Source organism: Haemaphysalis longicornis, unplaced genomic scaffold (genome assembly GCF_048455015.1).
Source record: "Haemaphysalis longicornis isolate Haplotype H1 unplaced genomic scaffold, Haemaphysalis longicornis Haplotype H1 scaffold_9, whole genome shotgun sequence".
In the NCBI taxonomy this organism is placed as follows: Eukaryota; Metazoa; Arthropoda; class Arachnida; order Ixodida; family Ixodidae; genus Haemaphysalis; species Haemaphysalis longicornis.
Genome location: NW_027526460.1, coordinates 57,376,124 through 57,403,833, shown reverse-complemented (window position 1 = coordinate 57,403,833; position 27,710 = coordinate 57,376,124). Strand labels below are relative to the sequence as shown.

At 48.3% G+C, this 27,710-nt stretch overlaps 1 protein-coding gene across 1 annotated transcript; it reads right to left on the bottom strand.

Moving 5' to 3' along the window:
* LOC144151977 (WASH complex subunit 1-like) lies at positions 1 to 27,598 on the bottom strand. The gene is made up of 6 exons (XM_077683165.1): positions 27,212 to 27,598; positions 23,337 to 23,638; positions 20,839 to 21,065; positions 16,197 to 16,479; positions 9,699 to 9,855; positions 1 to 809 (listed from the first exon to the last, which is right to left on the bottom strand). Exons 1-6 carry the CDS (start codon positions 27,443 to 27,445, stop codon positions 579 to 581), a joined length of 1,434 nt encoding a protein of 477 aa, XP_077539291.1. The 5' UTR covers positions 27,446 to 27,598; the 3' UTR covers positions 1 to 578.
* Positions 27,599 to 27,710: the final 112 nt, after the last annotated feature.

The following is a 27,710-nucleotide window of genomic DNA, read 5'->3' as shown; positions in this document are numbered from 1 at the left end:
TTAACAAGAAACATGGTTTAATTCACCTTTGCAACAATACAAGATCAACGAGAAAGAGGCGAGCCTTTCATGGTCCCGTACACGACAACCCATTCAAGCCACATTAAACACAGCCACAGTGCAACATGCACTTTCCTCGGACATGCGTGCGCAACACACTGCATCCGGATGTTACCACACCAAATTTAAAGAGGAAACAAAAAAGAGTGATTTTAGGTGTGGCATTCTCTCATACACACGTTGCCTTTTCACGTACACCCAAAGCTAATTCTTAAGCACCACCGACCTCTCACTTGTGTAGACTACACCTGAAGAATGAGCAGGCGCCACAACTCCAAATGGTTGACCAGGAAAAGAGGGCCTGCTCTAACAGTGTGAAATTTTGCCAGTACCCAATTCACACAAAAAGAAGAAAAAACGAGGCAACCTTGAGCATGTGTGTGGTGCAACGGCCGCTGAGAATTTCTGCGACAGCACAAAGCTAGGCCTTGCGCGGCCTTATCCGCCAGCTGCCCGGTCACCGGGAGGAGAGCGGCCCTTCCCCCTCTGCACGGCCAACAAACGACTGACCAGGCCTGCTAGTCGGAGTCGTTCCACTCGGTGTCCGTGGTGCTGGCCTCCTCGGCCGACTCGACCTTGGGTGGGGGGATCATCTCGAGCACCCTGTCCAGGGGGGAGGTGACCTCACCGGAGGAGGCGGCCGTGGCGGCGGGGCGGCTGGCACGGTCTGCTTCGCCCGAGATGCCCTTGCGCCGCAGCTGCAGCTTGCTCCGCAGGTCGTCCATCAGGTTGCCGCCGGGTGGAGGTGCCTGCGGAGCAAGGGCCCACACTCAGCATCACTCGACAACAAGTTCCTGTGCATGCAGCACGTCCCTCCTCACTGCACACTGCAAGAAAGCTTCGAAGGGAGACTGATGCATTTTGTTTTTGTTTCCGACATCATGCAATAAGTAATAGGTCAGGTTCATTATGATCATCATCAAATGTAGGACAAGAACATTGCTCACCACATTTGCACAAGTTATCTTATCTAATAGAAGCGGATGGAGGTCAATGGGAGAGGCCTTGGTGTTGCGGTGGACCTAAATAGGCTGTTGTTGGTGGTGATGGTAATGATGATGATGATGCTTAATTGCTTTAACCTCTAGTCTGTCCCTTCCCACACCTACCCTCAGAAACACCACACTTACTTGAGTTAGGTTGAGTTAAATCACACCTTATAATTTATAGCCTACCAAGAGTTAGTTCTTCAAGTAGCTGTTACAGTAGAGAAATTACGCACACAACTCATTTTCAATAGTTGTGAAAGAAACTATTGGAAGGCAAACTTGACACACTTGTCTTCTCACATGTTTGCAGCCATACTGTTACTTCTGCCAGAGGAAGGACACTTTATTGTTGATAAACTGTTACCTCCTTAATAACATTCGTCGTAACTGCTTGTTTCCAAGGCACCATCAAGGCCTACAAAAGCAAAAGTAACAAATGGAACAGTAATGCCTACATGCATATTCACACTTCAGACATTGCCTTAGAGCAAGACTGCTGGGGAACCTAAATGAGTGTGAAAGCTAGTATAGACCGTTCCATTGAGCAAGGGGGAAACCTAGCCTCACACCCGCCAAATGTGGCGCACGGACCGCCTTTCCCCCTCTCTCGTGTGGTGCTGCTAGGTATTAAGCTGGCGAAGCCGCTTCCTTGCCTCGACTGCGCCCTGTAGGCAGTATGCAGGTGGGTTTGCCACTGCCTTACACATCATTGTAATGGAAGACTGCTAATAAAGTAGCCAGATGGGAGGCTTGTATCTTGCACTTCGGAGCAGAAAAGTCCTCTTGCCAATTTTGCTCCGCTGAACTCTCTGCACTCCTACTTTGGAGCAGCAGCAGACAATTAGGCAAGATTTAATGGTCTCTGTGCTTGGGACAGTGGAATTCCTTTACTTCAGGTTAGCGTTGCAATGTCCAAAGAAGAGAATAAAGATTTATTCCATTGTTCCCAGCCGAAAAGTCATTGGCGGCTCATGTGCAGAGTCTGGTTTTCGCGTAAATATCTGCATGCTCCACAACCCCGCTTCACACTACCACAAGTTCTCTTCTCACAGGTCCAATGCCTCTTGGGTCTAGAGGAGTAAGTGGTGCCACAATGGCTAGACATCCAGAATACATCTTCAGATCATGGCCACCGCTTAGCAGCCATGCTCAAAAACTTGTAGCGGTTGGCGCCACCAACAGTAGTCTCTCCACCTTTACACTTTCACTCCAAGCTGAAATGAGTCAATGAAACTTGCCTCTACCGCGGGTGGTACTGATTTCACTAATCTCAACCATTGCTGTGGTCACATTACACCAGCCCCAGCTCCAAGCACTACGTATGCTGGCCTCGGTCATTTTTGCGGTGGCCGTACTACCACCCTGGGTTGTCCTTGCCTCGAGCAAAAAGTTCGGCCTGTTCCCAAAACGCGACGTCTGTCACTGGAAACACCAAAGTAAGCGATGCAACAGCGAACGATTGCCTTGGTGCCAAACGATGCTTGATATGTCTTTACGAAAAAGAGCTCCATGAGGAATTTTGTTTCATCTAGTTGTGCTGTACAGTAGTTGCATGGCCAAATCGAATTTCAGAGAGCCGGAGTATTTATTCATACAGTCAATCCTGGATATATCAAACTCGGATATACAGTGTAGACCATTTATAGTGGAACCACTTATAGTGAAGGACCAGATATAATGCGGGTTTTTGTGACCACTGGTTTGCCTCCCATAGAAGTCAATACATAAGCGTATAGCTTGAAACGTGGTTGGCCGAAGCACAATACCGTTTATAGTGTGGTTTTGTGACGGGTTCGCTAATCGACTGGCCTAGCTGGGGCATCGTTTTAGGGTCGTGAGAAAGAAAAAAGAAAGAACAGTCATCTGATGCAGTGCGTGCTCCTTGCCCTCCTCTAACTTTGTCAAACAAAGGGAAAGCACCTTTTAGTTCGTGTGTTCCATTTGCACTCGCGTGATAACCACAAGTGCCCTTGCTTGGCGCACCTCGGAAAACAGCGGGCCACCCCCCCTTCCCCCATCACCCCAGCGCGTGGTAAGTTGTTTCTATTAGAATGTTGTGTAGATAAGCAACCACCTTCGGCATCGGGAACGCAAGGTTGGATAAAGGAAAAAAAAAAACAAAAAAAATCCTGCTCGCATTCTTATAACGTTGTCTTGCAGCATCCGCTCATAGACGCTAAGAAACGTAGCCGTGCTACCTCAAAAACACCAAGTACTAAGGAAGTTAAAGCCACGCTCACCATTTTGTAAGACTGTGCTTGCGGTTTAATTGTACCAGCAGCGGCTGATTAAAAAAAAAAAGACGAAGTGCAGATTGTGCCTCTGTTTTTAAGTGCCGTGCATTTGAGTGATGATAAACAAAGAATGACTTGAGTAGTTTTGTTTTGTTTATAGTGCGATACCACTTACAGTTCGGATTTTTGCGACTCCCACGAGATACGCTATAAGCGGTCTACACTGTATTGAATTACTGCACATATCGAACAGCCCAAGCATCCCACTGGAAATCCATGCAAAAGTATAGCCCCTTTGCACGCGTGTATCGAACTCTCGTCCACCGTCATATCCCATATATCGAACGCCATGCCGCCCAAAGTGCCCCTGCAACTGCGCTTCTCTTGATGGAGTTATGGGCGATGATGATGACTTGTGCGTCGCGTCGCTTGGGTGGCCTAAGATACTTTAGGTCTCTGTGATTTGGCCTGCAGGTGCCGCCACTGCATAACTGGTCCTGAACTTCTGTCGTCTGCTGCAACAATGCGGCGATCGCGGTGGGGATCGCCGCTGCAAACAAGCGGACTATTAGCGACTCTGACGACATTACCAACCGCCTATGGCAGCCCACGCAAAAGATAAAGCAAGCGAAGCTCATGGACTCTTTTATTGTTAAATAAAGTGCGGTGGTCGTCACACTGCGTTTCGTATTTTCCACGCTTTGAGGAACAAAGCAGGAAGCTACCGTGTGTCGCAATACTGGAAAGCTTTCAGTGATGTGCGGAGTCTTCGGATAAGCTTCAGATGGGCATAGTTTATATTTCGAATTATCGTTATATCGAACTATTTTGCAATCCCCTTGGAGTTCGATATATCCAGAATCGACCGTACTCTGAAAACGATAACAGTGGTAGCGGTGAACAGGTACGGGGTTTAGGCGTACTGATCTGGGGATTTAATCGGAACTATAGAGCAGGGGTTCTCAAGCATGTTGGTCCCAGGGAACCCTGTTAAGTTCCGTTAAGTGCCAAGGAACCCCCTCCCGCCAGTTTTCATTCCGTTCATGCTACATCAACGTGCAATAAATTCAAAAGCAAGCAAGGGTATCGTTTTTTTTCCGTCGACTTTACGCGAGCATGTACGCTAGCGGCACCTATCTCCAAACAGGAGAAATGCGCATGGGGGTAATATAAGGCCGAGATTCAAGTGCAATAGTTTAACCACGTGGCCCGTTTTCGGAGTCTGGCTGGCTACAAGCTGCTAGCGAGATTTATTGCGCAGCTCGCACGTTTCTGTTATGCGCCGAGATGTTCTCTCGGGCGTGAGTTATGGAGGTTCCTTAGATAGATCGCACCTCAAGTTCACCATATAAGACTTTGCGACTGCGGAACCAGGGAAAATTTATCAGTGGCTCGCGGAACCCTGAGGAGGGGCCTGCGGAACCCCTAGGTTCCGCGGAACCCACTTTGAGAAACCATGCTATAGAGCAGGGGTTCTCAAGCATGTTGGCCCCAGGGAACCCTGCTAAGCTTCATTAAGTGCCAAGGAACCCCCCTCCCCGGCCGTTTTTCATTCTGTTCATGCTACATTAACGTGCAATAAACTCAAAAGCAAGCAAGGGTGTTTTTTTCCAGTCGATTTTACGCGAGCGCGTACGCTAGCGGTACCTATCTCCAAACAGGAGAAATGCGCATGAGGGTAATATAAGGCCGAGATTCAAGTGCAATAGTTTAACCACGCGGCCCGTTTTCGGAGTCTGGCTGGCTGCAAGCTGCTGCCGAGATTTATTGTGCAGCTCGCGCGTTTCTGTTATGCGCCGATATTTGCTTACTGACACTCGGGCGTGAGTTATTGGAGGTTCCTCAAATCGATCGCACCTCGGGTTCACCGTATAAGTGACTTTGCGACTGCGGAACCAGAGAAAATTTATCAGTGGCTCGCGGAACCCTGAGGAGGGGCCTGCGGAACCCGTAGGTTCCGCGGAACCCACTTTGAGAAACCATGCTATAGAGTATGCCAAATGCTTTCTTAGCTTATCTAAAACTAACCCTGCAGAGATTTGAAGTCCGCAGTTAGTTACACTGACACTGTGCTTGTTTCCCCATCATAGGTGCCAAGCCTCTTAGGATTGGCTGTTTTCGCAAACAATTGTTTTTGGTGTATAACTTCCAAAATAGCTGCTATATGTGACCACAGACAGAAACACAAACACAAACAAAAACTCCATGAGGAAGCATTGGCAGGTATATCCAATTGAGCACCATTTCCCCAATGCAGATCACGCTGCTTTGAGGCTAATCCCAGTTTCACCGCAGCCCAAACAGCTGCCAATTTAAGCTGGATTGGTTTAAAACTGGTCCCAAGCAACAATTTTCCCACTGAAAAAACATTGCGGAAGGGAACACACAACGTGCCGCTGGGAAAACTTTGCCGCCGAGATGCAGCTGGCACCCATACGCTGCAGAGCCATGCCGAAGCCACCAAAATCGCACTCAAGATGGCGGTGCCCTCGATGGAATGGTGGACACACCTGGTTTTTCGCTGCACCTTTGGGCCTTATGATGACACAGGGCCAACAAGTAGTACCTGTGGCACCACAAGGACTCGCCGAGAAACTGGTTGGTGGAATGCCTGACCTCATCCATTTTCCCGACATTTGAATTGCAACCGGAGTCATCGCTAGTGGAACAAAGCTGTTTTTTCAATGAATATTTTTGTCTTTGAGGACCCTTTACTACGCTTCTTCAAGATGAAAGCATCACAGATGCGATCAAGGAAGGTAGCTAGCAAATACCATGGAAAGTATACTGCGGAAACACCAACGAGAGGAATGGTAATGAGCTCAACATTTCGAAAGAGATTGCTGCTTGGTCCATACCTCAGTTGACACTGGCACAAGAACATACGAACATGAAAGTGACAGAACAGGCACCAGCTCCCAACTATTATACTTTCAGAATCTACACGCATTAAAAAAAATCACAGCTGAGCAACATGTGATGTACAAGAAAACTGCCCACACCTGCTTTGTTTCCTTCTATACTCGGTTACAACTCAAGAACGGCACCACCTCATGTAGTGTATCACTCCGCCAAAGCGCCAGACCCGTGACGTCAGTGCGTGCGCGTTTTGAAAGGGGTTTGCTATGAATGCGTGATATCGTCTGCCTTGTCTCACGCAGTTTGTTTTTGTCGTCACTGGAGTCATTTATAAGCATAGTAAGTCCAAAAAATCACGGGAACGGCTCACGCCATGTTCAAATTATTCCCGGTAACGCCCTATTTGCGCCGCGCGGAGAAACATCCGGCTACAGTGATAAGGCGCAGCGGCAACTTCTGGTGCCATTCTTAAGTTGTTACCTAGTATAGTAGCTATTTTGTAACCTCTTGGTAAATGCTTCATCTTGCTAACTACTACTGTACCCGTACGTCAATGCTTCATCTGCAAAATCAGCGCCAGGAAAAAATGCGGTTGCCAAAAAAGAAAGGGTGAAAGCGACATGTGCGACAAAATAAGGGAAGGGCTGTAATTCCAAAAACTGGGACTGTGGAATTTTTTTCTGGTGCATTCAGTGTAGCCACTGGCGACCATGTATTTACGCTGTGAATTTAACTCCCATTTCAAAAAATGCCAGGCAGCACTATATACCAGGTTGCTTGGAGCACCGGATGCACCATAACACAGAGTCCAACCTCTCCGATGAGTACATCAGAACCTGGGACAATCCCCGAATGCAGGGAGTGTGCCTTGGTGCTACATGGTGCAAGGCAGTGTGAATTCTGTCTCTCTATGTGATGCAGCCTCAACTGTGGAGTGCAATGAATGTGCAATGCACGGCATAGCATCAATGAAAATCGTGACCGTGAAAATGCCTGCAAGTGTTTCCTTTGAAAGCATTTAAACCCAACCACATGCACGCGTAAAACCGACGTACTTGCGCAATGACGTAAACCGGAGTAAGCGCGTAAGGAATGGGCGTACTTTGGCGTACGCCAAATCCATTGCTACGCGCCTGTTACGCCCAAGTCAGAGCAAGCCAGACATCGATGCAAACTTTCGGGCGCACGGTGTTGACGTAGACCTCTGGCGGTGATGTTATCTGGCGGTCAGGTTGCATAACAAGAAAGCTAATTGATAAATAAGCTAACTTTAGTATTAATTATGTGATAAAACGAAGTAACTTGTAAAATACGGACAGCACACAACGGGAGAGAACACACGAAGCAACAAGCAACTATGGGAGCAAGGGAGTTTACACCAAATGTAGGGGAGAGTTTTGTGCCTGCCAAGGAAGCATACTAATTCGTAACATTTTTTAAATGTTCCAAGAACTGTTTTAGTTGTTTTTGTATTACATATACATACTTTTGTGAGAGTAAGTATTATTTGTATTATTTCAGTTAAAACGTAGTCGAACTGGCAGCCACAAAGCTGAGTCCAGGGCAGTCTAGCCACACTGCGCGGCGCATTGGAGTACGGTAGGTTTACGCGTGCGTTGCGGCGCCTATGTGGTTACTCGCCCTCTCCAGCGTCGTCGGTCAACATAAAGGCAGCGGCGTATGTCGCCGCAGGTGCACATCTTTGCGCGGGTACGTCGATTTTGCGCAAGCATGTGGTTGGGCCTTTGCGGTTCTGGCTAGTTGGTAATCCACACCGCTACACAGTGCACAAACTGACAACAGACAAAGAAAGGAGACGCACACGAGCACTGACTTCCAACTATCTTTAGCGGAAACGACACATACTTGAATATATATTCACAACAAAAGAAAACATCACGTCAAATTTGCTATCGCCATATCACCCGTGTTAAAAAAATTCTTGAACAAAACAAAACACAACACCCTCCACTTTGCAATGTGGCAATGACAGACAAGTGACCTTTTTAGTGCACTTAGATCAGGGAAGACCCTAAATAGCTTGTCTCATTTTGTGATATACAATATAACTTATCTCATTTTGTGACAGCGCAATGGAAGGTGCACCTATGCATGTCTCACCCTGCTTAGCTCTTTCAGCTGCATCTATGATTTCACGTTTTAGTGCATGATTATGATGGTGAACCACGATGCATTCGTTAAACAAAGGTTCTCTTGTGGGAACATGTACGGCAATGCAAGCCTAGATGTTTTTCCACACCACGCCTCACATTGTTGTCGTGCTCCCGAAACCTGTTGTTAAGACAGCGGCCCATTTGCCCTATGTAATTCTTACTGCAGGATAGAGGAATTCTGCAGATTACCCCTGTCACACATTGAATGAATCTTGTGCGGTAATTGACAGAGCACATTGACTCTCCTTCAGAGGCAGGCCTGTTTTGCACAGCCCAGACAACTTATGCGGCGCAATTGCACAACTTGAAGATCAACTCACTCAGCAACTTTCTTCATTTTGTGCGACAGACCATAGATGTATGGCATGACAATTAGTTTCTTTTTTGTAACATGGTTTTCCCTGTTACCCTTGTCTGCATTCTTTACAGATTTTAACAATCCTTCAGCTACAGCACTGAGCAATAACACAGGGTAGCCCGCAGACAGAAGACGGGAAAAGCTTGAACACTGAAGCTGTCTGCCATTGCATGAGGGCATGATGATTTTTTTATTACCTACATTAGAGAAATGTGTGTACAATTCCTCGCTTAACCAGCTTAGTATGACAAGAACTGTATGATAATAGCGGCTTGTTAGCGTGTGGTTCGTACCACCAACACACATGTGAATCTTTTAAGCTCAGGCGGAGATAAAGAAAAAACAAATGGATCATTCCACCGGAATCTCATCTGTCAAAAAGGGCTAAGGCACTCTTGAAAAATTCCAACAATGTGTTTCGTGGCTTGATACACGATGGCACTATTGCTGCTGAAAGCTACCAAATAGTCATCAGCAAACTGAAACACACGGATCACTTCATCCTAAGGAGAGTAACAAGCAATTTGTCGTCAAAATGGCCCAGCAACAAATCACTCAACACCAGGGCAATAGAAGAGCCCATACAGACTCCTTGCTTCTGGAGGTACACCGCATCTGTGGGCTGTTGCGTTTTGTATTGTTCAAGAATTTTTTTAACACGGGTGATATGGCGATAGCAAAGTTGATGCGACGTTTTCTTTTGTTGTGAATGCATATTCAAGTATGTGTTGTTCCCATTAAAGCTAGTTGGAGGAAGTCAGCACTTGTGTGTGTGTCTCTTTTCATCCTCTGTTGTCAGTTTGTGCGCTGTGTAGCGGCATGTTCCCTTTGAAGTGGCCTCTCTCAGGACGCATGCCTTGACAGATCTGTTACCGCTGTGCCTGGCAGCAGTGGCCTCTTGAGTCATGGAAGCTATTGGCCCCTGCTCACAATGCCAGGTCAGGGCATTCTTCCAGAAAGGAGACGGGCTTGACATGCGTCCATGCTTGCCCCTGCGACCTTTCTCCCCCGAGGGCGGACGCACCTGCTTGCGCTGCTGCTGTGGCCGACGCACGCTCTTGAGGCCTGCCTTGCCGCCGGCCTTCCGGATGGAGTCCAGGAGGCTGGCGCGGGCACTGCCGTCCTCGGGCACGGGGGGCGTCATCTCCACTGCCGCTGGCGCCGCCTCGGGGTGGCTCGGCCTGCGAGGGGGAGGGGGGGAGACACGCATCGCTTGTCTTGGCAGGTCAGCAGAACATCACCTGCCAAACAAAGACCCTTGCCACGTAGTGTGAGCTATACTATCAGCTCCAAATTCTCTCGTATGAACTCCTCTCGGAACATTGAGCGGAGAGTTGGCAGCGCAAAGGCAGAGTTGGGGAACGGTACTGCCCATTCCGTTTTGATGTCGTTCCACCGAGTGACGATTTTCATTGAGCTCCTCAAGAGTTCAAAGGAGTTACCCGCCCACTTCCTTGCACATACAGTCAAACCCCACGATAACGAAATCCCACAGCAACGAAATATTTTCAGATCCCCAGCGAACGTCCATAGAAGCCCATGTATTTCATATCTCGCGGCAACAAAATATTTTTGGAAAGTGATCCCGCGCTAAGACAATTCGCTGCAAGTCCGGTCAGCATTCTACCTACCCATTTGAGGCTAACAGTGTCCAAAAAGTGCTCAAATGCATTTTTTCAGACTCAAAGAGCGTAAACTTCTGCCACAGCACACTTGCATGGCCACTGCCACATTTAGTTTACATAAAAGACCATGCAGCAGGCGGCCATGGAGGCAACTGTGGTGGAGGCAGCCTTGCAGCGACACCATCAGGGGGAGACATATGGTGACTCACCGCTCATCTTTGGCTTGGGCTACACTAGCCGGCTACCGCTGATATACAGCGCGCGTGCGCTCCTTGCGTGGGCGGCAATCGGCGCTCTTGCTCTCAACCAAAAGTGGAAGTTTTTATCGCTACAAGATAAGACAGCCATCATTGTCCAAGTCAGTGGCCCAAGGGGAGGAAGGAAGGATAGTGCCGACGAGTTTGGAACTGCCTGCAGCACACTCTACCATTTTGAAAGGCAAGCACATCACTGTTTAACGGTGCGCGTGTGAAAAACAAAACAGTGACAGCTGTGGGCTTTGTGGACATCAACAAAGTGATGCTCAGTTAGTTTTGTGGACACTATTGGAACAACCAGGTGTTGCTGCCTGGCAAAGTTTGTCAGCAGAAGAAGCTGGACTTCACTTGCATGCTTGGACATGGTGCCGAGGACCAGGGATAAAAACGTGCAGAGAAGGCGAACCCCCAGGATGTTTTAGATGCGACATGATTCGGTCGTTCTTAGGCGTGCACAAGTAACGATGAAGCACTTCTTGTAGCGCTAGAGCTGAGCTGTGGAGTTACTGCAAGGTAAGGCTTGCAAAGTAACATAACCGACTTTGGGAAACAAATTTTTGGTTTGCAGGCAGATTTTCTGTCATTTATGTTTCATTCTCACGTCAACAAAATTTCCACAGCGAATTTTTTGGCTTTTTCTGGCGGTTTCGTTATTGCGGGGTTCAACTGTATTCTCTTAGAACCTCGCTGAGGCATGTGTAGAACACTCAGCAGTGGTCTCCCAAGCCCCCCCTACATCGCCGCAGCTGTAAGTAGACACACCAATGGCATGCAGTTTCATACTAATACAGCTCTTGGCAAGCCACATTTTCACAAGTGTGGCGTCGTGGACTACAGAAAAAACACTTTGTTTTTAGTAAGCACCAAAAAAGGTGTAAGTGCAGATGTGTGATATGAGTGTGTATGTATGCTGGGACTGTGTATTAGAAGAGTTCCCCTTACACATTACGTTGTTTGTCTCCTACCTCTAACCAGTGCTCCTTTCTCGAAGAAGGCAAATATCAAATTTGGGACTGTGAATTGAATATAACCGTAAAAACAAACAAAGTATTCTCGAATACAGATAGTAAAAACTGACTGACTCTAATACAGTAGAACCCCGATGATACATCCCCCAGTCTTACGACGACCCGCTTCTTACGACATATCCCCACAGTCCCGGCAAACTCCCATAAAAACAATGCATTAAAAACACCAATTATACAATGCTCGTGTGCATGCGGTCCGCTTCCTACGATGCACCCTGGCCGGGATAAACCGGCGTTTTTCCCATCTTTTACACCACTTCGCCGCCTTGTCCCGACCTTTCTTTATTCTCAAACCCCATTTGATGCGCTTGATGCGCAAAGGTCCGCAGGTGTACTAGACCACTTGCTGAACAAACGCAAGCAAGCAGGCAAGTACTGGCGGGCGGGAGTTCACCTTCAACAGCCCCACATGACAGCAGAACACCAATGCACAAACAACGAAAAGTCTAAGTGCACGTGGCCGGTGGACCGCGAATTTGAAGCTCCCATCGAGCTGACGAAAGTGAAAACACGTACGACGCAACCACACAGCGATGAACGAGCACCCACTTTCCTCGCCTGTTTGATCCAAGTTTCTTCTTTTAACAACGCTCACTCTCCCCCCTCTCTGCTCTGCTTGTTAGTGTTTTTGAAAACCGCACTGTCACTCCCTTCCTTTCTTTCCTGCCATTTTTCCATCACCGCCTCATACAATTGTTCGTTTAGCTTGGCCTTGGCAGTTTCACTCTTGCGCTTTCCCCTTTCAATTTTCTTGGGTGCGTTGGCCTTCCCAGCTTACCTCACGCGCTTGCGAGGCGCAAGGCTGGTGGGCTAGTGCCAGGCGGTATTGGAACCGCGTGGCGCGCGGTGCATGGCTGGCGGGCTAGCGCAGATGCCGCAGACGAGAGGGGGCACAAAATAGGTGCCTCTTTTTTTGAGAAATTTCGGATTTTAGCTAAAGGTTTTTAGCCCCACTGTTGCATGAGACTTCACTTGGCTGGCATTTACCTACCCGATGATATGACACCGCGGTCATATGAAATGTTCGTGCAGTTCCTTTGTAAGTCGTATTATCAGAGTTCCACTGTGTCTTCAAATATGAATATGTTTGCTTTAGTGTATACAGCTCCTTAAACATAGCAACAACAACAACAACAACAACAAAGTGAGCACCGGCGTCATCGTTGGTTCGTAACTGCCACTGGACTGGTCATTCCCATCTAGCAACTTATCATCATTGCATCACATGCAAGCACCACACCATCTTCCCAATTATCCAGTCTTGCGCCTTCAGCATCAATTTTTTGGCCACACTGTCTCGGCGAGGTTGAGTTCACATTAAATGTGTCTGCCAAGTCTCCTGTGTCTGAGTCTTGCAGTATGTTCAAAAGCAGTCAGGACTTAAGACATTCAAGAGTTCATGTGTACTAGTGCCTGATAGAAAAATGGTACAAAATATTTGAGGTAAGAGATTAAGCCAAGATGATACAGCAGCAGAACAAAAACTTCAGCATTAAATGCCTAAAAATAAATGCAAGTTCCTCAACAAGCTGTGAGTACAGGAAGTATATTTGACTGGCTACAGTTTCTCCAGTTACAGAAAAGAGGTTTGGGATGCTACTGGCTGGTATGAACAGTACCTTACTGCAAGCATGCTGCCATACTGATGGTAAACTCCTTTTACACTTATAAATTTCGCACAAGTAGTGCCGTTCCACTTTAGCTAACATACAAGGCTTACATGTGTTAAGCTTTCTTGCACAGCTTCGGCATCGCGCGAGAAAGCCACCTTTAAGGAATATGCCATGCAGTGAAGTTTGAACGTTTGCATGCCATGTGGCACGGCCAAATTTCATTGCTCTGTTATTCGTTAATTTCGAATATTCGTAAAATTTCAGTTCTGTGAACAATAAAACTGCGCTGTAAAAATAACTGAACAATAAACGCATTTCGCAAAGGATTCAGAGTTTCAAATATTTGCACACTGCTACTTGTTCTCTTTCAGTGCAGGGAATGTCTACACTGCATGTGTACTAGATATGCGTAGCGGGTGACCTTGTAAGACAAGCTACCAGCGGTGGGGACCTTCTCAGCCAGCAGCCTAATCATGTGCGTGCTAGGTAGCTCGGTACCTTTAATGTTTTGTCCCAAAAACAAAAGAAATGCTTCACATTTTTACTCTCTCTTGCACGTATCTTGAATGTGTTTACAATGAAGATTTCAAGAACGCCATAATTAAGTTCATTACCCGGAAAGTTTGTATGATATCATAAATCCAGTATGATCAATCACGTGGAGTTGTTCAATGTTCAAGGCTTACTCGTTGCATGCCTAAATCAATTTCTGCTGGTTGTTCACATGGGACACCATTCCTGTGGAACCACGTGATTTGCAAATAGAAGAAGACGCCATCCTCCACTGGCACCCTCTCTCACAGAGGAACTCCCCTTTCCACCAAGCTGAGTTCAAACATGCATGCGGTTCTTGCAAGAACTCTGCTTGAAGATATGGTCGATGTTGATCGCTGAGGGTATCTTGTAATCACGGTCACAATGACAGATATCGAAGACTGAGCCCCCCCTGCGATTCAGCAGCGAGCAAGCAAAGCACCCTGCCATTTCCATGAGCAACAGCTGACTGTTGTTGGTAAGTTATCTAGCTAGCATCTGTAGGTAAATTAACTTCGTGACCGGAAACCAGGACCGCCCAAAAGCCCAGTACCACGGAAGTGTAGTCACTATCACGACAGATGGGCAAAATAAGGTGTGGTTGGGTGATTGCGAGACGCACATACAGCCACATTTTGCTAAAGCTAGGTTAGCATATATATCACATTCCGGGATAAAAAAAAATTATCATCCCTTCATAAAAACAAGCTGAGAGAAGCGCGAAAACTTTCTTACATTAAGAATGCGTCAAAAGTGCATCCAATCGATCGTCAAACTTTCAAAGACCCAAATCGCCAACCAAGAACGAACCCATACAATGATCTTCCACGGACTAAGTAAACACATCTATAAACGATCTAAATGTACACTGATAAGTGGTTTATGAGATAAAGGTGTGCTACTGTACTCCGTCATGATCGATGCATGTATTGTCGTATCTTGAACTGTCTCTTTTTTGAATAACTGTTTTGACAGAATCGAAGCCCGGCTTGACGCATGTGCTGTGTGTCCAGAGATATCAACAGAGCTTTTCGGTCAACCGACTGGTCTGTAGGGAAATGCATCAGTTTTTTGACAGAACACCATTGGTGCCACTAAAAAAAGCCTTCACTTTAAAGGAGCCATGAAGACAAAATACAAGTTGGGTTTATTAGAAAGACTGCTTAGTCCCGATAACAATGATACCAATATTATCGCAATCTTCGAACAAACAACAGAGATATTAAAGAAAATGTGTGAAGCAGTGGCGACCCCCTAGCCCAGTGGTTCTCAAATGGGGGTCCGCGGACCCAAGGGGGTCCGCGAGGGCATTTCGAGGGTCCGCGAAGCCTTCCCCGACGCTCTCCCGGAAGCCTCCCACCCCATTCATTTCGTCTTTTTGCTAAACCTCGCTGGAAATGCGAAAAGGTGGCTTCACTGCATGACTCGTACGTTTAATTTCCCCGCGTAGCCCATGTTTTAACTTTTTTTTTTTTGCAAGACATGAAAACGATGTGTAAAAGCCAGACACGCAAAAGGCTTGGTGACTCTTGGCTGCACGAGTGAATTGTTCGGCAATATTACAGGAACAAGAATAAAAGTTAGACATAACAGGCTGGCATTGAATAAAAATGTTGGTGCACATTGTTTGACATCATGACACAGTCAGCATTAGTTAGTCGGGGGGCATGGGAAAAGCAAGGCCGACGTGGGGGGGAAGGGGGGGGGGGGGGGGGTTGTGATAGGTGAACCGCCCCCGAAATTTCCTAACCACTGCATCTCCCCCACTTAAGTCTTTTTCATATGTACACGCCGCATAATGTTAATGTGTAAAAGCGAAAATAAAAATGACAAGGATGAAGAGGGACTGAGACAATGTTGTTTTGGACAGGTTCTATTTCTTTTTAGTGTTTTTTATTTGCCGGTAACATATACCCTCCCCCCCTCCCCAAATATTTCTGGCTACGCAACTCTCGTGAGGTCCCCCATCACTTTTGCAAGCCCGGAAGGGGTCCTCGGCACGTTCATGGCTGAGAACCACTGCCCTAGCCAATTTCCCGCAACTTTCCTATGACGTCACGGAACCTTGTTTGTGCGATTGGCGGCCGCCTAACTGACCTGTCGTGACAACACATGACTGGACGTCTGTAATGGGGCCTCTAGTTCCATTACTTGTTTGTTTTGGCCAGTCTTGGCCAATCGCGCTAAGTGGGTATGCTTGGCTTGACAAATGTGCACACAGGGGGGTGCTGGGCGGTCACCGCGAAACACGCACACACGAGCACGCAGCATTTTCGTTTTTGTTTGTTTTTTTATCTGCCAGGCAGTCACCGTGAGCAACGGGCTCATGTGTGCTTGGCATTTTCTTTGTATTTTTAACTGTGGACCTGCAAAATGATTTGCTAAACAACTACGCCGTTAAAATTTCACAATGATTGACACCCCCTCCCTCCTAATAGAGAAGTTAGCTGATGGGCGTCAGTTACCTTGACGTTTCCTCGTTGGCCTCTGTGATGGTGCTGTGGCCGTGCGTAGCCTGCTCAGGCTGCGGCTGTGGAAGCTCATCGGGTTCCTCCAGGGGAGGTGGAACTTCGATCGCTGGCTCAGGGACGGCATCAAACGACGGCAAGTCTACGGTGGCCCCTTCTCCGAGCAGGGGTGGAGGATCGTCTGCTGATGAGTCCGCAGGAACCTCGGGCAGCTCTGGGAGCCAAGATGGAGCGATGGAGGGCCCCAGGTCCTCCGAGTAGGACAGATCATCCGCTATGCCTGCAGTAAAATGACCAGTGCACGAGTGAGTGATGTGCTGGATAAAATAATCACACTTTTTAAAGCTCATTAAGGGAGCTTTCGTTGTTCAAGGCAACATTTGGACTGGTGCCACATTTGGAGGCTACAAAGGGATGGATTTGCACTACACAAGGACTTCCCAGCAGTGCCGTGAACAAATTCAGAAATCAACGTATCAGAGCTCTATCAGTGTGCGCAATGATGGAAGTATCGAGGTTAATTCATTCAGACCACCTAGGGTCACATGTGCAAATGCTCTGTGCACGTGCTTTCTGCCTCCATCAAAAATGCAACTGTTGTGAATGTATCCAACTCGCAATCTCGTGCTTGAGAGCAAATTGGTCCTCGGCCACCACAGCACATGCGTGCCAAAGTAGAAAGACTGAACAGCACAACATGCAGTAAGATACTTCCACTCGCACAGTTTAACTGTTACTTTGGTAAACAGCTTGCATACAACCCATTGGCATAAACAGTGGATTGGGTCATAGCAGAGCCGACACACCTAGGCCATGGGACCCATGCTGCAAATAGCACCGTCCCATTTCTCTGAGGGCCCAGAGCCAAAATCTGCCGCCCACTGGCCTTGCTACCTAGGTACATCTGCAGCAGTGCTCTGAATTGCATTGAAGACCCTGTAAAACATGCTTGTTGCTGAGCTTAACACGAACGAATACAATGTTTGTTACAGCACTGACAACGTGAGAGGCCTGTCTTTGTATCTCACACTCTTCATTTTTGCTTAGACCAGTGTTGCAGACCACGCAGTTTCACCTTCTTTGTATTGTATTGTATCCAGCTGAAATCCTTATAGGCATTTTACTCAATACTGGTGTGGCCACAACCCTTCGTATAGGGTGATTGCACAGAAAACTGGAAAAAAAAAAGGAAAAAAAGAAAACACTTTGCACAGGAAAAAAAAAAAAAAAACACTTTTAACAGTGTTGCTTCCCTGTTGTATTTACATATGATCCTACCACCCAGAAGCGCCAACTACGGGGGGGCAGTGGGGCTCATGCCCCCCCCCGGACAGCTTTACGGGGGGGCAGAGCCCCCTCCGGCCCCGGCTGAGGATTTTTTTTCAAGGGCTTGGCTCGGCTCTGCGCCCGTCGACATCGGACTGTTGGCCGTCCTGTCCGCCAACTATTTTTTACAATAGAGGTTGGGAACTTTTCCGTCCTCCCGATGGGCGCGGGGAAAGGCAGGGCCGTGTCGCTTTTCTTCACGGTGAATTAGACGTGCTCAGTGTGCGGATTGTTGACAACAATGTAGCGCTGCGCTTGGCTATGGTGGCTAGAAGGGTGGCCCTTCTAGCCACCATAGCTTGGCTTCAGCAGCACGCCAGCAAAGCGACATTTTTTCGGGAGCATAGGTCGGCGCACTCACTTGTGAGTACACTCATTTGTACTCAAACTCACGAGTGAGTACGATGATGAATGAGTACACACCCAGAAAAAAAAATTAAGTACGATGACGAGTGAGTACAGGGGTAAGTCCACTACTCGTGAGTACAGAACTCATGAGTACACTACTCATGAGTATGAGTGCTCATGAGTACACAATACTCATGATTACAATACTCATGAATACTGTATTTTCGCGTGCTTGCACTCGTGAGTACACCAGTGCAAGCAAGTTCTATCACAAACTCAAGTCTGGACGCACGCGTACGAGTTTCAGACATTTAGCGGTGGCGCTGTGCCGCTTAACTCTCAAGGATGGTAAAATCAGGCAACGAAAACTGCACCTCCCTCCTTTGCCTGTCCTTGTTTGGCGCTGTTAGCGTTTTTCGGCGGTCGCTCGCTAAGGGGTCGCGGTGAAAAGGGAAAAACAAGGGGGTTAGGTCCCGGTGGGAAGCGCGGCCACAGTTGCTTTGTTTCTACGGCACCTGTTGATTAGAGCAGTTATTTTTGTTTACAAATGCGTGGCCGTGGAACGCGTAGCTGCTTCGTTTTGCTTGCTTCATTCAAATTGTTTTAGGGGAAGCGGTGGGGGCTGCTCACAATGCATGCACTACGCGCACCGAAGTCGCTCTTTTCCGGTCTTAAGCAGTTTCCATAGATGCATGTCATGCTCTGGAGTCGTTTCGTGAGCGGAACCGCTCATTAAAACAGTCGCAGTTAGTTTACGCGATTCGCGTCAGATTGACTGCATGGTTTGTGTCAACCGCATGGTTTTATTAGGCTCCCGTTTTCAAACTTTTTGCTCAGGTTTGGTAGGACTATGTCCTCGTGCTGTCCATTTAGAAGTGAACATATAGCCCCACCGTGCAGGTTGTGGGTTGTTAATCGGACATCATAATGCCCAGTCGAACGCGTGTGACGCCTTGTTTCGCCTCGCATATTTTGTCGAACAGCGCTGGCATCTTGCTGCTGGAGGAGCGTTTTGCTTTCGAATGGCAACCCGATGCGCTGCTTCTCGTTTATGCCACCGTGTAATGATGAAGCTGACGACGACGGTGAATTTCGGTGGTTGTTCTTCCCCTACCTTCATCTGCTGTTTACTGGTGGGGCGACCACTCCTCGCTAGCAACTTGTGCCGAGTTTAAGCTCGCACTGTGGAAGGCCTCGTGAAAGGTCCGTTTTATATGATGAACGCCAACGCCAGACGTTGGGTTTTACCTTTAGCTCGCGTCTTGGAACGTATCGTAAAACATGTTGCTTGCCCATAACGACGCCACCGCACTTTTTTTATCGATAGCTCTCAGCTTCATCAGCGCTTCTAGAACCAAGAGCTGCAGATTTCCACTGTGCAACCAACGCACCAACACGGGAATACAGTGACGTCAGTGCAAGCTATCATGCCTCCGAAAAGCCTGTCTGCAAACTTTGTTTTCGAGGTCACAAAGCGCGCCAGAGCAGTTGGCAGTGCTGTAACGGCTGCCAAGCACCGGCAGCAACTGGGTGCACTGCGGCCGTCGACTGCGAGCGATACCCCCTCCAAGCCTCCAAAAACACTGTTGGGACTGGGCCATCCCAGCTCAGTCACTACTGTTGCGACGTTGCACTGCCCAGTCCGCTATCGACGCGGCGCAGACCATGGCGACGAATTAGCCGAGCTGACGGTTATTTGAAGCAGCATTTATATACAATACATACAAAGGTAGCAAGAGCGTTACATGGCTAAGACAAGCGCGATAGCACTTCTCAGGGCCTTCGATGAGATGCCGCCGCACCACCACTGCTTCCGGGCTGGTTTTATACCCCCAGGGTTCCGTTGCAGCCGCGTGCAGTTCCAATGCCTCCAGTCGGAGCTATCACTGGCCGCATTATGAATCTGGCGAATGGAGGCGAAGCGATTGCGTCAGCCGAGCCACCACGACAAGGAAAGCGAAGGCGACTCTGCGGCGGTGTCTCCAGGCGCTACTTGCGGCGTGTCTGCGGGGATTAGTTCGTCCCAAGCATGATTTGGTCCAGCCGTCGCGATGGGAAAGGGAGAGCAGACTCGGTGGTGCCTTTTCCGCCAAGCCGCGGCACGTCTGACGCGGGCGGTTTGACCTAGGCGCAAATCGACCCCGCCATTGGCACGTCGCCAGGCGCATCGAATTTGTGTCGGGTGCTCTGGCACAACACACACACGGATACAAAAATGAGTGGTCAATGTCAGACCCATTTCGGGGGCTCTTAACGGAAATAAACACAGCAGCGCGTAGCGCCCCTGCCGTGTCCCTTTCTTTTTACTCCCTGACTGCCCATTAAAAGAAAAACAAATCGACTCGTTTTTTTGTGCTGATGGTTCAGTCATGCAATATTTTTGAATAAATGTGACCAGTAAAACACGTATTCAAAGAAATTTCTACTGGATGCGTCAAACCGCTTAAGTTCACGGTTCATAGATTTGCGGGATGTCTTATTTGGGGACACCTCGTACTTAGCCGACACAATGTAAAAGGCCCTCACTGCTGCAGGTGCCCCTTATGATGATGATGATGATTAGTGGTAGCCTCTTTGTAGCGGGGTGATGACGTGCCATCTCATAGCCCCCCCCCCCCCCACCGCTTCCTCCCCCCTCCCTTCGCCGCTTCGAGGCGCACTCCAGGTCTGCCCCCCCCGGAAAAATAAGAAGTCTACGCCACTGCTACCACCAGTGTTTGGTAACTACACCCAGACCTCTCTGGCCAATAGATGTGCTTTCTATGCAGCCTGGCACCACTGCCCCTCTGGGGAGGGCCAGCAGCCGTCGGTGTGGGCATCTCACCACTGTGTGGAAGGTGGCCTCTTCGGCATCCTTTAACCTAAGGAAGAAATTACCCTCATCACCTTGTTTCTCGATTCGCTCGCACACCAGTGTTGCCTTTCTAGGTCACCCGAACAGAAGAGGCCGTCGAACACACCCCACCTGGCAGGTGTGGCAGAGCAGAGGGCACGTCCATCTGGGGCACCTGCCCCATGCCCGGGCTGTACAGGAAGCCCTCCTGGGGGGTGCTCTGCTGGTTGGCCCCACTCATGGACACCGGGGCCGCCCCCAGGGGGCCCCCTGCCGTGGACTGCTCCTCCTCGCCCGCCCGCACCGCACCCGCCCGCTTGGTGCCTCCCAGGGGGTCCCGCTGCACGTACCGCGTGTACCTGGGAAGGGCAGCACCGCATGTGAGCAAGGGCACACTCTCCACACACACGCATCTCGAGCGGGGTCGGAACATTTCCAGCCAAAAGCAAACATATATATAAGCTGAGGTCATTTAAAGAGAGCTGAGTTATAGGGGGAAAAGACTGGTACTTAGCATCAGCAGAGCTCAGCAATCAATGTTGCGTCGCGTTGTCTTCGTCACTGTGTGACACTGTGAGGCATGCCACAAAATTACAATGAGTTTGTTCTTCATGGCACCTCATGCTGCAGTGTATCCTTCGCCATCTTCTGTTTCACTCGTGTATATAAAAGCTACTAGACTGTGATTACTGTGATTCTTATACCTCATAAATTAACTCCCTGAATTTCTTCATGAATATCGGCAAATGTTCAATTCGAGGTCCAGTTGCTCATCTGGTCATCTGTACTGTATGCATGAATGATTCGTTTACATGCTTCAACTGTGGGACTTTTCGTATTTTACCTCTTCACATTTCACATCTTACCATTTAAGTTCTAGAACAAAAAGCACGATCCTTGCAAATGCATGCACCCACCGGCTCCAGTTCCCACCCAATGCAGAGACATGTTTCACTAGTGCTAATCCATTTCACATCCAACGCTTGCATAACCACGTTACATCCAACGCTTGCATAACCACGTTATGTAAGCCACGACAAGAGATGGGTGTGATTGTGAGCACCCGAAGCTGGATGCACATGCTGATTCTGTCGTTACAGGTTCAAAACAACTTCAATCTGGCAGCACACCCGAGGGGGGGGGGGGGGGGGGGGCTGGGCAGGCCCAAGCACACCGACCACCTCCTCTCCTTGAAACATGTGCACCCTGTGCAAACTCCTCGGATGTCACAAAACAGTGGGCAACCTCTTTAGGAAATCAACATTGTGCCATTAAGGAGAGGGGGTGTGCCACATGGGTTTTGGAGGCGGTGTTCAAAAATCGTCCGTGATACAAGGGTGCCTACATAAGATGTCACTCTTAAAGTATGGTGAAAGCTTTGACCTTAACACTTGCTACAAAAGGAAAAAAAAACCTCGATTCATTTCTGTTGGATTCTAATTCCGTCCTTTTTTTGTGCCTTCGCCATTTCTTGGCAAGGTGGCAATGAAGGATTTGCACTGAAAGCCTAGCCCTTCATACCCTGCAGGAATCATAAAAGGCATACTAACCAAAAAATACTGCGTTGTGAGACTAGGGAGAGAAGACACGCTCGCTCAATGAATGTCATTTAGCCCCGAGATCCACAAAACAGTCCAAGCCGAAGGTTGAGCCCACTGACACCCTGCTGTGACCGAGCAATTGATGTTAGGCAGACAGGGGGCATAAAAAAAGTTTCGAGACAAGTTTCGCAGCACATGAACAGAGGGCAGGGCAAGACTGCACGCACAGTAACAGACCGCACTGACCTTCTTGGCTCGACTCAAAATGTTTACGGGAAAGCATGATCAATGCTGTCCTGTGTCTGCTTGAATAGCGGTGTGGTTTCACAACATGCTCTATAAGTGCCATTTCCAGCACCAATTATGTGTGGGTAATGACGCTCTGTGACGATTTCACTGCCACCCTGTCACAGTGCCAGCACATTCTTCAAGCTCCTGTTCTTGGTCGATGTGAATGCTTCCTGACATATCGAAGACTGCTATCCTGCTTGTTGCGGTACAAACATCATAAGAGCTGCCCTCAAAATGAAGCCAGTCTTCAATATCTGTACTTTGCTGCATGAGCAGGAATCAGTGTTGCCACCAACAGCTCGTGCACTGTGCTTGGCACCTACAGCTGCAATGATTCACCTAACTGAAGGAAGGAAGGAAGGGTGTAGAAGGAAGGAACTGAAATGAAAGATTTAGTGCAGAAGGTAGTCAAGTGATTTTGCGACTAGACAGGGTCAAGTAGCGAGTGTCATGGATTGGGAACAAACTTGTGTAGAAAACACGCAAGCTCAGGTTGAGAGCAACAAAGGGATGTGCGCTGGTCGTGCAATACAGAGGGTGGACAGCAGGCAGGCCACCCAAATGGCTGCCGATGAATGAGATAAGGAGGAGAGACAGAGGGCCTGCTGGAGAGACAAAGTCCAAGAGGGGATTCGGATGCATTATAGGGGAGGTCCTGCAGTCGACTCCAAGAGGTGGATGATAGAGCTAGACACTCATTCAAGCACTGGCTGTGACTGTGTGCTACCCAGCCAGGAACTCGTGAGAAGCGTGCAACAGCCCACGAGAGGAGGAGGGAGCAAGAGGGTGCGCCCTCACGGGTTCTCGCCGGTGTTGAAGAGCAGCAGGCTGCCCACACTGTCGATGCTGTCCGGCAGCCTGCCCAGGCCCTCCTCTTCCTGCCTCTGCCAGGCGGCCTTGGCGGCGGCTGCCGCATCCGGCTTGGCTGGTGGCCGCACATTGAAGAACTGCAGCTTCTCCTTGAGCAGCCGCTCGTCTGGCGTCACGTGCTGGCTTTTGACCCGCACGCGGCTCGGCTGCAAGGGCACGGCTGGCAGAGATGCCAGCAGCTGCCTGCCCACCTCGGGCTCACCCGCCGGGTACTTGTAGCTGGAGAAGACCTGCACGGGGGGAGGAGAGACGGCCCAGGCTGAACACAACCAGCCAATCCAATCCTATCCAAACGGCTGTTCCAGGTGGGCGCCAAACGACACGACAGGGAGGAAGGGAATCCGGAGAACTCTAGCCCCTTCTTACATGTAAAATTTGAAATTCTGAGCAATTTACAACAAACATCCAAATATATGGACAAGAGTGCAAAGTTACAGCCCTCAAAAGCCATCATTTTAGAAGCTAACCGGCAAAGGAGATGCATGCATGATTACAGAGTAGTGAAAATACAAAAAAGCTCGCAATGTTAGTAAGCAATTTTATCGCTGCGCAAAACAATTTTTGTTGAGATGCAAAAAGACGCATCTTCTGGGGTAAGGAAAGGAAGTGAGAGGCCCAATACGGTGGCTTTGCCACCGCCTCAATGTCCCTATTTTAAGTCAATGCAAAAGCACACTGCATGTTTTTTGAAGGCCGAGCTGTTTAAGCTCTTCGTTGCGCCATCGAGCGCTACCAGAAAACTCAGCCCAGCCTAGCGCACGTGAGAGTGTGCCTTGTGAGGAGTGCCTGGCGTCGTCCAGGCTTACACACGGGCTTGTGTCATGTGAGGAGCTCACACGCACACACAAAGAGAGAGAGAGAGAGAGAGAGAGAGAGAGATGGGGGGGGGGGGGGAAATACCGAGCACATGTGAGCATGTGCCTTATGAGGAGCACCCTGCATTGGCCAGCTTGACCTTCGTGAACACTCTGCCCAGCATTCGTGGCATGATCTCTTGTGTGCTCTTCTACTCATCAGTTTGGGAGCGTTCGCGCCTGAAGTGGGGAGCACAGACAGCGAGTTTGTGCTACAGACACTGAGTTCGTGAAACCAGTTGCCGCGCATTCTAGCGCAGTCCACTTTTTGGGAGAGATCTGAAAGCCTGTGGACAAAACGATCCGGGACTGCCAGTCACGGGGAACTTTTAGCGGCAAGTTCGGAAATCCATGTGAGGTTCAACAGCCGGGTCTCCGACGAAGGAAGAGGGGCCACCAGCTCTGCTGTTTCTGCAACCGTGTTGCACCATTAGTGCAAGCTGCACAAATTTTTTTTTTCGGCACAAAAGCACGTAGTCTTTGTTTCCTTAACTCCGAGAGATTACTGGCTCCACCGCTAGTACCCACAGAAACCTTCCACAGGACCATAGTAAAAATTACAGGTTATAGAGTGCACAGCGAGGGGAAACAAGGAGCACGTCAATAAGTGACCAGATGGAACAAGTAGGGCAAACACTCAACTCACGACCTATGTCCAAATTGAGTGGTGACTGGTGCTGTCCTATGCACTTTTTGTCTGCCGAAACTCATTTCGCAACATCCTTACTAAATCCAGCATACCTGCGATGCATTAAAAATTTTAGGGCTGAAAGAGCAATAAGTAATGCAGTGGAGTGCTTTTAGATTCACCCACGACCCTCACACTACTTTTCACACAACAGTATCCTGGCCAGACAGTATATCTTCCATTTTACCCCATTACGACTGGGACGCTGCGGCCTGGAATTAAATGCAGACTCAGCAAAAATGACATGTTGGTTCAGCAAAAGAAACAGCAGCTAAGAATAGGCTTCACGTAAGTATGCTAGAAAAGGTAAGTCGGCACCAAACCAGACAATACAGTGAAGGCAAAGCTGCCATAAAAAAAAAATATATATATATATAATAATAAAAAATAAAATAAAATTGACAAATTACACAATGCTTAAATCATTCTTAGACTAAACTATGATAGATAAATTAAAGCTGGTTGTGATTTGCATGACTTTTCATGGCTATCATGATTGAAAATCAAGGGTCTCATCAAGTGAAATACTTCAAGGGCTTAGCAAATAACCCAGGGAATGTTCTCAGAGAAAGCCCTGCATGCAAAAAAAAAAATAATAATAAGACAGAAAGGGGGAGCAATCATTTCCTTTTTAATTGCCGAAGATTCTCCCCATTGCACCGCCCACATCTGTACTCAACCTTTAGGTGCCTCCACCTTCCGCTGTCTACTTCCGAGGTTCTGTCACTAGGCGTTTCTGCAATAGGAGTCTTCCACAGGGATGTTGTGTCCGCCCTTTTGCAGCGACAGGCCGGTTTTCCTGCTAGCCAGCTAAGCATTCACATTTAATTTTTCTTCCCGACTCTACTTTCATATTATATTTAAAAAAAAATTTCTGTGTTTTTCTTTTCTAAATTTTGGGATTTAAAATAATATAGGTCACCACTTGATTAGGTACAAAGATTCTTGGCCAATCCCCCCGCGTGGGTATGTGTCATGGTCTGAGGCAACCAACCAACCAATCATTTTCACTCAAATTTTGAACGCAACTATGTCTAGGGGGAGGGGGTGGTTATTCCTTTTCTGGGTGTCCATTTTAGGCCATACTTTGCTAAAATAATGATTTCACCAAACATTATGCGGCTGTCTCACGCCAGGAAAGGCCCACTTCCTTTTTACAACCTGTCCAATGACTGCATGACTTCTGCTGCCGTGTTAACGAGGCTGGCCAATTGGTGCTACTTTCTCAATATGGAACTAGTTGCTGCGTGAACTTCGAGGTTGCAACACGTAGACAACGATGCATCTTAGTATGAATGACCATAGCTACTTGCTTTCAGTTTCGACTCTCGCAGTGAGCCGTCACGAAAGGAATTCGACCAAAAAATTAACAAGCTAGAGGAATCGTTATGCACAGCCGTGACTTTACATTCAACAAAATTGATTCAGTCGCAAAATTGCTGCCAATTGCCAAATTCACTGAAATCAGTGCTAGGTGTGGTTAGTACTCAAACGACGCTGTCACTAACCACAGTCTTTTATCAACTAACTGGTCAGGAGTTACTGAACGTCAGACGGTTAGATCTTGCCTTGTGTTCAGTGCAGATCTCGCTTTGGGTTCTACCAGGTCCCAGGAAGCGATCGGGCATAGCTTTTTGTGGGCAGTAATTTCTGACGACACATCACAAGAAATTTTACGGCATTCAGCGAAGTACTTTTGCTGTGTTTGTGTTAAAAATGAGACATTGCTACATCAGAAATATCGCATCTGTGGAACGCTTCTACTGGGCTCCTAATCTGTATAGCTTTTGCGCAGTATTGCTGGGGCTTCGGCGTTTCCAAGAAATTTGCAAGTGTTGCTTTCTTAGCCTTTAATTTTTGAAGTTCATTAGACGGGGTGGGATACTACATACTATGATAATTCACTAGCGGACTATGCATACTCTATGGAACAATACGAGGATTCGAGACTCAATAAGTCATAAGTAAAAGCACCAATTTCTTTGTTCAGTATTGATGTAGCTTAAAACAAATACAAGAACAAAACAATTGGCAGCTTATGCACTCTGTCGTCAGAAGTATCAGCAGAAAAGAAGGGTCGTCCGTGTGGAATCGCGTATGGTAACGCGTTGTGTGTAGTACGTTGTTAGCCCCCATAAACAAAGCGAAAGGCCTCCGTGCTCTCGACATAGCGAGGTGCTTAGCGCAGTAACGGGAAAGTTCGCTGGAATCCATCTACCTGTCAGCTGGACGAAATTACGCCGACGGTGTATGCAGCTTACCTTGGTAGCTTTGCTGCTACCACGTATGGCCGAGATTTTGGCCCGTGCCAAGTCGGCACGAGCCTGGATGCCCTGAAGCCGCCCCCTGTACTCATTCATGCGCTCCTGCAGGCCATCTAGGATGGTGCTGGCGACTTTGCTCAAGTGGTCGAGACTGTCTGCCACTTGCAAGATGCATTCGTCGTGACGCAGGTCCGACGGAATCAGGTGCGCCTCGTACGGCTGGAACTTCATGCCGCCGGTAGGGTCAAGAAACACAACTCTTAAAAACTGCGCGGACGATTCCAATAAAGGGTTTCTTCAGTGTTCACAGTTTTTCAGCATCGTAGGCAAGCCATGCACACTGATCTGCGCCCGCCTGTAAAGCAGTACTGTCACAGAACAGGGAGGAGAACAGGGAGGTACTGTTCTGCCGCTGCAAAAGCATCAAACACCCACAACAGCTGTACGGACGGAAGACTCGCATGCCGTACGCCACAAACTCACAACCTCCCCGCCC